At 41.8% G+C, this 15,003-nt stretch overlaps 1 protein-coding gene across 2 annotated transcripts in view; it reads left to right on the forward strand.

Annotated features, from left to right (window-relative positions):
- Nucleotides 1-15,003, forward strand: part of Mettl16 (methyltransferase like 16) — a 47,163-nt gene that overhangs the window by 24,465 nt on the left and 7,695 nt on the right. For both annotated transcript variants that reach the window (XM_036197902.1, XM_036197903.1), the window contains exons 6-8: nucleotides 2,814-2,956; nucleotides 12,196-12,265; nucleotides 13,760-13,849. In XM_036197902.1, coding sequence (XP_036053795.1) covers nucleotides 2,814-2,956; nucleotides 12,196-12,265; nucleotides 13,760-13,849 — 303 coding nt within the window. The remainder of the gene's footprint in view (nucleotides 1-2,813; nucleotides 2,957-12,195; nucleotides 12,266-13,759; nucleotides 13,850-15,003) is intronic.

A 15,003-nucleotide genomic window follows, 5' to 3' on the forward strand; every position in this document is an offset into this window, starting at 1 on the left:
GGACTTCATAGTTTAAAAAGCTAATTTATTTAGGCTTCAGGAACAGTTTGATCAAGGCATTCATAGTATTGTAAAAGCTGAAGTTTTGTTTCTGCCTTTCCCTTGACTCTGGCCTGGCTCTCTGCTGTGTTTTCTTAGGCTTTTTTGGTTGTGGTTAGGCAATACTTAGGGGGGGAAAGGGTAAAGAGAGAGCTCTTTCTTCCCTAAACCTTGAACTTAAAACCATTTTTAAAATGTAAATTGATTATTTATGTGTATGAGTGTTTTGCCTTCGTAAATGTTTGTGCACCATATGTGTGCCTATTGCCTTCAGAGGCTAGCCCCTGGGTCATATGGTTGTGAACTACCATGTGGGTGTTGAGGTTGGAACCCAGGTCCTCTGGAAGAGCATCCAGTGTTCTTAACCACTGAGCCATTTCTCCAGCCTCCATACCTTGAACTTTTAAAATTGAACCAAGGTAGGTTCCAGTTTCTGTTGGACTGAGTTTATCAGTTTAGTAACAAAAAGTTACTGTTTTTTTTTTTTTTTTGCCATTTGTTAGTAAATAAATGGCTAAATAGTGGAAAAAAATGTATTTGCTTTTAGATATTGAACAAACTTGGTTAAAATGAGCTGATGTGTGGAAGTCTGTATTTCCCAGTACATGGGAGACTGAGGCAGGAGGATTGCAAGTTCCAGACTAGTCTGAACTTGGAGTAAGTTTAAACCTATTTGAAGCAACTTAGTGAGACCCTATCTCAAAATTGAAAAAAGAGGGCTAGGAATATTTCTCAGTGGTACAGTGTTTGCCTAGCATGTGATAAGCCTTAGCTAAAAAGAAAAGAAAAGAAAAGAAAAACAAAAAAACAAAAACAACCTTACTGTAACAACCAAAACATGATGTATTTGAAAAATTCAGCCAGGCTTTGGTAGTGGTGCATTCTTTTAATCCCAGCACTCAGGAGGCAGGTGGATCTCTGTGAGTTCAATGCTAGCCTGGTCTACAGATCCAGTTCCAGGACAGCCAGAGCTACATAGAGAAACCCTATCTCAAAAAACAAAAACAAAAACAAAACACATACAAATTCAGTACAGGGCCTAGAGAGGGCTCAGCAGTTAAGAATACTTACTGTTCTTTCAGAGAACCTTGGTTCAGTTCTGAGCACCCACATGCAGCTCACAATCTGTCTGTAACTTAAGTTCAGTTCCAGGGTCTCTGACGTCTTCTTCTGGACTCCTTGGGGACCAGTACTACCATACATGCATGCAAACACTCATAGACATACAATTTTTTAAATTGTTATTGTTATTTTAGACAGGGTTTCACCATGTCTGCTGGCCTGGGACTCACAGAAGCTTCTTTTTCTCAACTGTTGGGATTAAAGGTGTGCATCATCAGTCTCAGCTCAAAAATAAATACATCTTCAAATACAATTTTTTTGACAGAGTGGGGGGCATTTGGGCAGAAATTTGTTAGAAACACTAACATTCCTGATTAGAAAATAAAGTTAAGTACACTTAAAACAATTAAAAAGTTAGCTTTCATGTAAGTTTATGAAGAAAAGTAACCATACCTTGCAGTAGCGTTTGTTAAGAGTGTTGGTTCTCTACATTCAGAGAATGCAGGTAGGGCTCTAGGGAGATCAATGGCAGCACGCTCCTCAGAGCAGCTGGTACTCTCACCTGTGGAGCCATTTTCCAGCCCCTAGATTCCTTGTCTCACTGTCTTTTTAAATTTGAGGCGGGTGTTAATAAGTTGTCTCTCTGGCCTGCCAGACAGTTTTCTGCATTGACAGCTGCTCCTGTTCCAGCCACGGTTGCAGTTCCTCAGCACTTCTTAACATCTGCAGCTTTGGCTTGCCATCCCGGTGGGTGTGGGATGGTGTTTCCCTGAAGGCTGGCTGAGCTGAACATCTTTTCATGTGGTTAGTGTTCCTTTGCTCATCTTCCATGGAATAATGCCACTTAGATCCCTCCTCACCTGTCCCTTTCCAGTGTGGAGGCTATAATTTAGACCCTTTGAGCTCTGGCTGAGCTCTCTACACTGAGCTGATCAGCAGCCCTGTCCTCTTTGCCCATTTTTGTTTGTTTTGCAACAAAAATGACTTTTGAACCTGGGGCCCTGCACATACGGGGCAAGCACTGTGCAATTAAACTATGTCCCCACCCTCCTCTTTGTCCATTTTAAAATTGGATTACTTTTCTTCCTATTAAGTTTCCTTTACACATCTTAGTACAGGTTCCTTAATTACAGTGTTTGCAAACATTTTTCCATACCCTGTGGTCTGTCTTCAATTTTTGATGGTATCCTTTACAGTGAAGCTGATTTTAGTTTTGATGTAATACAATTTATCTATTTTGTGTTGTTCTGATGCTTTTTGGTGTTGTATCTAAGAAACCATTGGCTAATCCAAGTTAATGAAAATTTACTTTTATGTTTTCTTCTTGGAAGTTTTATAGTTTTACCTCTTATTTATGCCATTGATTCATTTGAGTTAAATTTTTCATATGAAGTGAGGTAAGGATGGAATAAATACTTAAATATTAAAAAAACCCATAAAAGTATTAGGAGAAAACATAAGTAAATATTGATTTAATCTTTGGGTAGATTTCCTGGCCATGTTATCAAGACAAAGCATAAAGGAAAAGCAACAGATTGGGCTATATAAAAGGTAAATGTTTTTATATTTAATCCCCAGGGCCTTGTGCATGCTAGGCAAGTGCTTTATCACCGAACTACAGCCCTAGCTGGCTGTGTGACCTTTTAAATCTTCAGTGTAGCACAGTAATAGCTAGATGACGTTCAAAGACCGCGGCTTTTGTTGTTGTTCAGGGTGTGAACTCTCGGAACTCTCGACGACCTCCACCTAGTTCCGTAAATACTGGGGGCATCACAGAAATCATGGCTGAAGGAGGTGAACTAGAATTTGTTAAGAGGATAATCCATGACAGTTTACAACTTAAAAAAAGATTAAGGTAAGTAGGAATATTTGTCTTGTATGATCCTAAAGCAGCTATGTCACTTTAAGGAAATATAATTACTGGGACTGAAAAATAAGCATTGTCCAACAGACTGCACACATGAAGGGAGGGAAGTCCCAAATGATTGTATTGTTCCCATTAGTGTGGTCCTGGGATGGAACAAAATGGACTCAGATATGGCTTTTGACTAGAAAACAGATGGGTGCAAATCTGTCCCATGAACCAGAGTCATTTTGTTGCCCAGTCCTTGAAGTAGTTGAGATTCTTGGACTCAGTTTCCTAAACAGTGACAGATGTGAGGACATTGAGTTGTCAGGAATTTAATGAAGGAAACAGATTACCAACCATCTCCAGAGATGGGTCAGGGCTGTTCTGTTTTAAAAGCTAATTATTTTGGATAACACACCTGTCATCAAGCAGTGTTAGGTACTCAGACAGAGCAGCTTGTCTCATGTCACTCTGCCCCCTGCCACATGCTGTTGATAGGGTAGATAATGTGATAGTGGCACTCTCAGTCCTAGGGTTGAGTTTTGTGAATGAGAGAAAGTGTTTATTTGTATTTATTTTTGTGTGTGGTAAAAACATAAAATTTACTATGCAATATTTTTAGAATGTTTCTTGAGGGAAGAGGGCATGTTGGGGAGAGTGAACTCAGGGTCTCATGTTGTCAGGCACACACCAACACTAGGCTGCATTTCATCATTTTGTCCTCATATAGCACATCTTTTTTATGTATAGGCTGTTTTGCCTGCACATGTATATACGCGAGTGTATACAGCCCGAGGAAGATCGAAGAGGATGTTGGATTTCTTAGAGTAGAGTTACAAATGATTGTGAGACTTCATGTGGGTCCTAGGAATCGAACCCTGGTTCTCTGGAAGAACAGCCAGTGCGTTCAGACACTGTCCCATCAAGTCTATAGTTGAGTAGTGTTAGGGCATTCACATTGTTGTGCAACTAATCTTCAGACCTCTTAGTATTTTTGGTTTTCATTTTGTTTTGAACTACTGTCTTTCTACATAGCCCTGGGTATCCTGGAACTTACTCTTTAGATCAGGCTGCCCTCAATCAAACTCACAGAGATCCACCTGCTTCTGCCACCCAAATTCTATGATCAAAGTCATGCACCACCATGCAGGGCCAGAACTTGTGGTTTTCCAAAGCTGCACCTGTAGCTGAACCTGTTAAGCAGTTCCCTGTTACTTCTCTCTTGCAACCTCAGCCACTGTCTTCTATGAATTTAACTGCTCTGAATAGCTCATCTACGTGAAGTCATCCAGTAGTTGTCCTTTTGTAATTGTCTTATTTCATTTAGCATAATATTTTCATGCTTCATCCATGTGTATTCTGTTAGAGTTCTCGTCCTTTTGAAAAAAGGCAAATATTTTTCTGTTTTGGGTTTTTTGTTGTTGTTGTATTCTGGTTTAGTTTGTTTGTTTGCAACAAGGTCTTGATATAGATACTGACTGGTACGTGCTGTGTAGCTCAAGCTGACTTACGGTGTTTCTGTCTCTGCCTCCTAGGATTATAGGTGTGAACCACCATAACCAATTTTAATATTCCGTTACGTGTGTAAACTACGTTTTATCTATTCATTCATCTCATGGCAACTTGTGTTGCTTTTCAAAATTCTTTGGCTCTTCATTGAGGTAGGATGAGTATACAGATACCTTTTCAAGATCCTATTTTAAATTCTCCTGGTTGTTTACCCAGAGATGGAATTACTAGGTAGGGAATAATTTTTCCATCCTTTTGTATTTGTGTCTAACGCTGCTTATTTTAGCCAGGTACAAGGGTATACCTGTGATCTTAGCATTTACAGAGGCAGGCAGGAGGGCTGTGGATCAGGGTCAGACTGGTGTATATGACAGACTTTGTCTTTAAAAATGATGCTTAATTTAGAAAATTCCAAAACCACAAGTATTCTGATTTGATAGAGTGAACTACTTAAGTACTGTGGAAGCAGCTTGAGGAGCATGTAGAGATGGTTCAGCGGTTCAGAGCACTCAGTTGTGTAGTAAAAAGGACCAGAGCTTTTGTCCCAGACCCCACAGAATGACCACACCAGCAACCCCACCTCTGAGGGATGCCGAACCACACAAGGCTTACAGGGCCTTGATAGCTTTTAGCCTAACAAGAAAGCACCTGCCTCTCAGTTCAGGGAGAGAGCCTGCTTAAAGGAATAGGTGCGATGTGATAGAGGACACCTGGTATCCTCTTCTGGCTTCTTCATATGTACATAGGAACCCACCCTCCCAGACTCACACAAATATATACATAAATATGTTTTGAAAAAACAAACAAAAAAGAGGGAAATAGGTGGTCTGCATCTCAGAAAAATTGAAAACATTACAGAAGCCCAAAACATGACTGAACCCTTTAGCTTATGGTTACTAGGTTTTGCTTCAATTGATTTCTTCAAAGACACATTAGAGTATATTGAAGGAGAAAGAAGCTCAGGCTAAGTGGAGCCTAGGGGAAAGTCTAAAGAAGCAAATTGTTTTGTTTCTGTTTTTGAGACAGGGTTTCTCTGTGTGACAGTCCTGGCTGTCCTGGAACTCACTTCATAGCCCAGGCTGGCCTCGAACTCACAAAGATCTGCTTGCCTCTGTCTCCCGAGTGCTGGGATTAAAGGCGTGCACCACCACTGCTTGGCTAAAGAAGTAAATTTAAAGAAAGTCAATAGACCACTGAAACTTGAAGAAGAAATACATACATACATACACACACACATACATACACACACACACACAAACATTTGTAGTCTGTGACCATTTTGTCATCTGCTGGCTGTTGTTTCTTTTTCCTTCCTTCCTTCTCCCTTCCTTCCTTTCTTTCTTTCTTTTCTTTTCTTTTTTTTTTTTTTTAATAATTTACTTAACTTTATTTTAAGTACACTGGTGTGAAGGTGTCAGATCTCTTGGAACTGGAGTTACAGATAGTGGTGAGCTGCCATGTGGGTGCTGAGAACTGAACCCAGGTCCTCTGGAAGAACAGCCAGTGTTCCTAACCCCTGAGTCATCTCTCCAGGCCCCCCCCCCCCTTTTGAGATGGAGTCTCATTTATGTAGCTCTGACCTGGAATTTATTGTCTAGACCAGGCTGGCCTCAAGTTTATAGAGATCTGACTGCCTCTGCCTCCCGAGTGTTGGGAGTAGAGACAATTACCACCATGCCTGGCTGTGTGTTGACTTTTTAGTGGGCCTGGGCCAACCCACAAAGTGGGAGAAAATATAGCTGGTTCTCTTAGGCTACAGTTTAGTGGAGTGGGGCTGTTACTTGTTAGGAGACTTTAAAATTTTAAATTTATGTCCATAGAGTCTTCATTTGAACTACAAAGTTCTAGCCAGGGCTTACCTAGCCACAGGCATGTAGCTTCACAAAGTCTGGCTCTTCTGAATTCTTCTCTGTCTCAGGGATACTGCTGAGGTTTACTGCCTTCTTGCCCTGGGTTTTTTCTTTTAAACTAATGAAATTTTCCTTGAGGGTTTTTGGTTTTGTTTTGTTTTGTTTTAAGTTTTAAATGAACATTCTAAGGAATAGAAAGCCAGGTCTGCTTATACGTGGCTCTGTTGCAGCCCCAAAGTTGAATAAGAAGTCTAAATTGGCTGGGAAGAGCCGTCATGCCTCTCTGTTGCTATAGAAAGTGTTTGTCCACATAGGTCTCTGGTAGGTTTGAGAGGTCGTTGTCATGTTTTCACCACAAATTACTCCACCTTCAGAGTGCTGTGCAAGGTGTGGATTCTAAGGCATTAGGAAGATTAGAGATTAGAAACAAATAGCTAGGTGTGGAATACATGCCTTGTAATCCTACCATTTGGGAAGTAGAGGTGAGAGGATCCAGGAGTTCAAGGCCAGCCTTGGCTACATGAGACCCTGTCTCTAAACAAAAGAAAGAAAAGAAAAACAAAAATTTCCAAGTATCCCTTACCATTTGCCATTTTATCTATCTAAACTATTTTTTCTGGGGTTGGAGAACTGGTTTAGTGGTTAAAGCACTTGTTCCTCTTGTAGAGGACTTAGGATCAGTTCCCAGCACCCACCTGGTGCCTCCTAACTGTCTAGAACTCCAATTTCAGGGGCCCCAATGGCCTCTTCTGACCCCAAAAGGCATCAGGCATGCACATGATACATACATGTAACCAAAACACCTATACATGTAAAAGAAATCTTTTGGGGGGTGTGATTTCGAGACAAGGTTTCTCTGTGTAGTTTTGGAGCCTGTCCTGGAGCTTGCTCAGTAGCCCAGGCTGGCCTCGAACTTAACAGAGATCCACCTGCCTCTGCCCTCCTGAGTGCTGGGATTAAAGGCGTGCGCTACCACCTCCCAGCAAAAAGAAATTTTTTTTCCCCACAGTGTACAAAAAGTTTATCCCACAACATCAAACCTTTATATCTAGAGCATAATGATCTGCTATGTAACAGTATTGTGAGGTTCAGTCTTGGAAGTGATTAGATTTCAAGACTCCACCTTCATTAAAGGGACAGGTGTGTGTGTGTGTGTGTGTGTGTGTGTGTATTTATGAGATCTTTATTGACAGATAATTCACATAGTGTACAATTTTCCTGTTTGCACAATTTGATAGACTTTAGTCCAGCATCCTCATAGGCCCATGACACCAACACCACTTCCTGTTTTAGAACATCTCTGAAAAGAAATCTTTTTAAACATTTAAATATTATTTTTTTCTTCTTGCTACTGAAGTCACACAGAAACTCAGAAGGCCCAAGCCATGCTCAGTAACAGCTTTGTTCATTGCCACTTGATTTTGGTTAGCAGTTGAGAGGACCTTAAAGGGTAAAATTGTACAACTTGGTTTCACTTATAAGTGAAACTTTCTGACTTGAAAGTTTAATTTCAGACTTCCACTATCTCAGTGATCTGTACTGCAGTTTCATTTCTAAATAGACCACATTTGGACCATGTAGCCACCCTGTGCTATATAAGATTGCAAGGGGAAAATGTAAAAGTTTATTTTTAGCCATGACAATTTAGAATTTATGTCAGTTTAAATGATGAATTTTTGAGATGAAGCAGAACATTCGGCTGCTCTGGTGACTGGAGGCCTTTGTTCTAGCAGTCTATTTATAGGTAGTAAGGTGTTTTCACCCCAGGCTTCTGCTTATAACTTGCTTTTCTGCATTACAACTTAATTTAAAAATTGGCTTAAAGAATTTTCTACTAACCTTCCCCTACTGAAATGAGACAAAGTTCCTCAAATTTCCTATTGTTTCATTTTCCATGGGTCAGTCTTTATAATGACAATTGCTTTATAATGACAGAGCTCGGTCCAAATAAACATAAGGCTATGATATCTCGTTTTGCAAGAATATTGCCCCAGATGATATTTATTAGGACATAGGACCTACTTTAAACCCAATTGGGGGCAATTCAAGTAAAAATTGTTCCTTACAAAGTAAAATTCTAATGACTAAGTCCATAAACAGGGATGTTAGACAGATCATCATTTGTCAGTTATCATAGTAATAGTTATCTGTGGGAAAAATCAACAGTGTGTGTGGTACATGTTTGTATGCTGGGTTTAATCGCAAGCATTAAAAAAGAGCAAAGAACAGAATATTTGCATAGTTTCAGAGCGTCTCTCCAGATAGGACTGACTTTCCAAGAGGACTGTGGGAAGTGTAAAGTAGAGAAGCCTGGACTGTTCCCACCCAATGAGCTCCTGATCTGAGAACCTGTGTCCTTCACAACAAAAATAGGTACTCAGATCTAACTCATATCCTGACATGAAAGTGAAAGATGATCAAGGAACAATTCCAGATTGAGGAGACTAAGAGGCATGGCAGATGACTAAAATGCACAACCCTACACTGGAGTGTGTGTGCAGGGAAAATTCGGATAGTTGTGAAAGTGAATATGGATTATATTCCAGTCCAGATCATAATGTCATGTGCATGTTACATTTTCTCCAATTTTCATAATTGTTCAATGTTGTTACCAAAAAGAAGGTTCCTTTTAGTTTTTCCAGGCAGAATTTCTCTGTGTAACAGCCTTGGCTGCCCTGAACTCACTCTGTAGACCAGACTGGCCTGAACTCACAGAGATCCTCCTGCCTCTGCCTCCCGAAGGCTGGGATTAAAGACATGTGCCAGCCCTGCCCAGCTAGAAGGAATATTCTTTTTGTAAAGTATGCATGCTGAAATATTAGGATTGAGGAATGTTGTATGTTTGTCTCCCACATGGTTTAGAAAACGTACAGAACAAACACATGGGGGCTTGCTAACTGGTGAATCTGGGCGAAGGGCACAGGAGAGTCATTTGTGTTAGTCTTGCAGCTCTTTCAGGCCAGAAATTATTTCAAAATCATTTTTTCTTGAAACTGAGCATCTCAGAGGAATTTTTCAATGCTGTAATGAGTAGAGTACCACTTTCAAGATTAAAATTCTATAATGGGTTCAAAGCCTCTTGGGTAACTCGATCTTCCTTTGTTCCTTTTGTTCTACTTGCACTTTGATTAGTTGTCACGGGGTGTCTCTTGAGATTGCAGCCAGCGTTAGTGGTTAGGACGTGAACATAGGAAGCTAGAAACAAGGTAGGGTGCCTGTAGTTGCCTTTGAGACAGTTTTCATGCATCAGGCCAGCCTTTGAAATCAGTTGAGTAGAGGATTAGTTTTAATTTCTGATCCTTCTATCTCTACCTCCCAAAGGTATGCACGCTTTTGCCCAGGGCTTTGTGCATGCTTGGCAAGAACTCCCCATCCCACCTTTTTTGAGACAGTCTCATATAGTCCAACTGTGGATTTGAGACTGTCTTGACTCTGGTGCTCCCCTTTCTGAGTGCTGGGGTTATAGGTTTGCATCACCATACCCAGCCTGTACATCTTCTTTAAATGTACTTAACAAGTCTGTCCTCCCTCCCTCCCTCCCTCCCTCCCTTCCTTTCTTTCTTGTTTTTCAAGGCAGGTTTTCTCTGTGTAGCCTTGGCTGTTCTAGAACTCACTTTCTAGGGGCTGGCCTCAAATATAGATATCCATCCACCTGTATCTGCCTCCCTAGTGCTGGGATTAAAGGTGTGCACCACCACCACCACCACCACCACCACTTCCTGGCTGAATTCGTTTTTTTTAATTGATGACAAGAACCATTTGAGTTTGTACTTCTGGAGTAAGTATGGTAGTTTGTGTCTTTCAAGGAATTTGTTTGAACTGGTTGTGAGATTATATAGTAAGAGCTGTTTATGCCAGGCGGTAATCCGAACACTCAGGAAGCAGAACCAGGCAAATCTGTGCATTCAAGGCCAACCTGGTCTACAGAGCGAGATCCAGGACAGGCACCAAAACTACCTGGAGAAACTCTTTTGAAAAACCAGAAAAAAAAAAATTTGTTTATAAATATTTTTTCTCTTGAGGCTAGAGATGTGGGTACATTGGTAGAGTGCTTGCCTAGCATGCATGAATCTCTGGGTTCAATTTCTAGCCCACAGCACTGAATAGACCCAGCATGGTGGTACATGCTTATAATCCTAACACTGGGAGTGAGGTGGGGGGCTGGAGGCAGGGAAATCAGAAGTTCAAGTTCAGCATAGGCTACACAGAAAGCTGGAGACTAGCCTGAATGTAGAGAGAGAATCTCAGTCTCTCTCTCTCTTCCTACCCAATCTCCCTTGCTTTCCCTCCTTTCTGGGCCCCTTATCATGTCTGTAGGTTTTGTGATGATAATTTCAAGCCTGATAATTTGTCTTTTTTATTGATTTTTTTTTTTTTAAATCTTATTTCCTTTCTTCTTGAGCCCCCCCCCCCCCCCATTTGCTTTACAGATCCTACCCGCTTCATCTTCTCAGCTCTCACCTCAGTCCTATCAGCTCAGCAGGATTATTGTGCTGTTTGAGGATCCTTTCCCTGCACTGGAGCTGGGAAGATGCTTCATGCGGGCCTCTGGCAGGTGAAGGACTTGCTGCCTGCAGTCCCTTCGCTCCTCTTCCCTTCTTTTAGACAGTTTCCTCATTTAGCAGTAGAAGGCAGTTCCAACGCTAGCTAATCCTACTGAAACACAATCCTGTATCCGTTTGTATTTTCCAGGCTCTTTAGAATAGTCAGAAGAAATGATATACATCACTTTTACCCTTAAACCAGTTCACCTCATTTTCTCTCCACTCCTTCAGAGAATTTCTCTATATAGTCCTGGCTGTCCTGGAACTCACTCTGTAGACCAGGCTGGAGTTGAATTTACAGAGATCTTCCTGGCTCTGCCTCCCAAGTGCTGGGATTAAAGGTGTGCTCTACCACTGCCTGGCTGGCATAGAGTAGTTCACAACACAAGTTCAGGCAGGATTCTGTGTTTTCTTAATGTAGTGTGAGGGTATTTGTGTGCCTTTTGGTTATTTTTTAAAGATTTATTTTATTTTACGTTTTTTCTTGTTTCTATGTATGTACACAGTGTTTGTGCAGGGCCTGTGGAGGCCAGAAGAGGGAGTCAGAACCCTTGGTAGCTATGAGCTACCATTTGGGTGCTCAGAAACTGAACCTGGGTCCTCTGCCAGACCAGCAAGTGCTCTAAAACCATCTCCGCAGGCCTACCTTTTTATTGTTGACTAATGTCTGCCCAAAACTGTGTGGCCTTGTTCTACGTATGATAGATGGAGCTCGTCTTCTTTTAAGTCTGTCCAGATACGTACATTTTAAGCATTGGAAAACCAATGAGTTTATTCATTTACTTACTTGTTTTTTTTGTTTGTTTGTTTGAGCTGAGGATTGAACCCAGGGCCTTGCACTTGCTAGGCAAGTGCTCTACCACTGAGCTAAATCCCCAACGTTTGTTTTTTGTTTTTTAAATGACTAGGTCTCACTATGCATCCTTGGCTGGTCTGGAACTCATTCTGTAGACCAGGCTGTCCTTGAACTCACAGAGATCTTCCTACCTCAGTGTCCCGAGGGCTGGGATTAAAGGTGTGCTCCCCACTGCCTGGCAGGTGTTTTAAATTATTTGTGTGTGTGCACATGTGTGGTGCCATGGTGAGTGTGTGGAGTCAGAGCAGCTGCTCTCTTTCCACCACGGGCTCTGGTTATTGAACTCAAGCCGTCACTTCTGTGCCATTTGCCAGCCAAGCTTGTTTTTAGGTTGCCTTGGGCTTCTTTTCCCATTATGTGATTCAGTATTTGCCTAATTTGTACAATTTTTGTTATTGTTACTTGTAACTTAACTCAATATTTTTTGCTGCTATTCTCCTGAAGGATGCTTACAACCGCTCTTCATTTGTCTGATATTTCCCCAAGGTGGTATAGCTGTATGCTGGGAAAGAAGTGCAGCCTGGCTCCACTGAAGGAAGAGCTCAGAATCCAGGGGGTAAGCTTTGTCATTGCCATTCAGGGGTGTGCTCTAGGATGTAGTTTGAGTAAGGCAGCCTTCTTTATACCACTTAGCTAAATGTGTTTTGAACATGTATTTATGTTATGTATATGAATGTTTTGTCTGCAGGTATATGTGTGTCCACAAAAGTCAGAAGAGGCCAGATCCTCTTCTGGAGTTACGGATGGTTGTAATCTACCCCGTGGGTTGGAACCAAGCTGGGACTTTTTTTTTTTCTTCGAGATAAGGTTTCTCTGTGTAGCTTTGCACCTTTCCTGGAACTTACTCTATAGTCCAGGCTGTATTCGAACTCACAGAGTGCTGGAATTAAAGGCATGTGCCACCACCACCCGGCTCAAGATGGGGCTTTTGCAAGAGCAAGACTTGCTCCTAATTGCTGAGCCATCTCTCTAGCCCAGTATTTCTTGTTAAAAGATACTAAAAACTACAGAATAGTTACTTTTTTGTTGTTGTTGTTTGTTTGGAGCTGAGGATCAAACCCAGGGCCACTTGTTACCACTGAGCTAAATCCCCAACCCTGTTTGTTTGTTTGTTTGTTTTTTAAGACAGGGTTTCTTTGTGTAGCCCTGGCTATCCTGGAACTATCTCTGTAAACAGGCTGGCCTGGATCTCACAGAGATCTGCCTGCCTCTGCCTCCTGAGTGCCAGGAATAAAGGCATGCAGTACCACTGCCTGCCTACTTTTTCCTCTTTTGAAATCTGTTAAATGAAAGGGATTATACATTTGCTTATGGCCAGACTTTGATTGGCTCTTGTGTTTAAAGAAGTGAACAAAGGCTGGATGTGGTGCATGTTTTTAGTCCCTGCACTCATGAAGCAGGAGCAGGTGCTTTCAGTTTGAGGCCACCCTGGTATCCATAGCAAGTTCCAGGCAAGCCAGGGCTACAGAGTGAGACCCTGTCTCAAAACAATAGTAAACACAGGCTTAGTAGCACTGGAGTGCTTGTCTGGTATGCTTGAGGCCCTGTATTCAGCCCCACACTGTTAAGGTGGTCCACATCTGTAATTCTAGCCCCTGGCGGGTAGAAAGAGCATTCCAAGTTGAAGGCCAGTTTGGCCTAGGTAGCCAAGTCCTCTGTCAAAGAAATGAAGAAAAAGTACCTAAACCATTTTACAGTGACTCCAGAGAACTGTTTTAGGTGTTTGCTGTTTGACCTTTGAGTCATCTATAAATGCTAATATTTTATGAGAGGTAAAAATTCTGTATAGAGATAATCAGACAGCTGTAGATACCTTTTAAAAAAATAATAATGTTTGTTAACTTACAAAAAACAACCATAGGAGTTAGCAGCCAGAAACATTACTAGAAAGACTTTAGTTTGAAGGTGGGCATGGTGACATGCACTTGATTGCTAGTACTCTGTAGGTTGAGACAGGAGGATCAGGAGTTCATGGTCACCCTTAGCTACCTGAGATCCTCTCTCAAATCAACAAAACTTTGATATGAGATGCTGTGTTTACTGGTTTCAGGTTCCTAAAGTCACTTTCACGGAGTTCTGTCAAGGCAGGACAATGCGATGGGCCTTAGCTTGGAGTTTTTATGACGATGTCACTGTACCGGTAAGTAAAGACTTGATTTGGCTTCTCCAAATGCCCATCACGTGATAAGCTTCCACAGATCATAAATGAACTCAATCTGTACTGTCACGTTTTCTATTTGGAGAATTTCCATTTCTCCAAATGTTTATGGCAAAATGAACATTGTTGTAAACAAGAACTAATCCTAGCGTCATTTAGAAGTTAGAAGTGTAGTCAGCATAGCCTGTAGGAACACCTGGCCAGTGTAACTTCTGGTGGACATTCTTCAGTCTGTTTCTCTACCTGGCCACTAATGCTTTCCTAAGCTTCTAGAAAGCTGTCGTTGTAGTTGAAGTCATTTTTCTTTTTCCTGTTATCTCTCATTGCTGAAGCTTGAACCCAGTGCCTGAAGCATCGCAGGCCAATGCTGTCTCCCAGGCTATACTCCCAGCTCTGGCTGTCTCCTTTTCCAGTGTAGCATCTCTGCTGATCTCAGGACAAAGCTCGTCTTGTCTCTTATGGTTACCACTAGAAAGTGGGTGGGGGTAGCATGTGCCAGTCCCAGAACTTGAAAAGTGGAGGCAGAAGAATTCTGAGTTTGAGGCCAGCCTGAAGTAACAGCAAAGAAACTGCCTCAAAAAGAGTTGGAGACATGGCTCAGTGGTTAAGAGTGCTTTCTGCTCTATCAGAGTGCTGGAGTTCAGATCCTAACCCTCCACATCTGCCAGCTGATAACACCTGGAACTCCAGCTCCAAGGGCGCCAATACACTCCTCTGGCCCCCGGGGGTACCTACACGAGTGTGCATATGTGTGGATACACGCACACGCACACTAATAAAAAACAAGCAGACTGAGTGGTTTTCTGGGCCTCCCAGGAGGCAGTGATAGAATAGCACGTGTCTGTTCTTACATCTTCCTGCAAGAGTGGTCTGCTCCTTGTCTGGAGCCACACATTCTAACCTGTGCTCAGTTACTCAGTTCTTTCTTTACATGGTGTGTGTGGAGGATAGAACTGACTGTTACAGGTCTCTATCGCAGTCCATATTGTTAGCGAAATCCATGAGAGTCTGTTTAAGGGAAATCTGGGGTTTATTAAGATAAGAAATGGGGAAATATACTCATTAATAAAGGATATGGTAATTTCAGTTGCAGAGTCCTTGGAAAGCTGGAGACCAATTACGTGCTGCTTCCTACC

Source organism: Onychomys torridus, chromosome 8, assembly GCF_903995425.1.
Source record: "Onychomys torridus chromosome 8, mOncTor1.1, whole genome shotgun sequence".
NCBI lineage: Eukaryota > Metazoa > Chordata > Mammalia > Rodentia > Cricetidae > Onychomys > Onychomys torridus.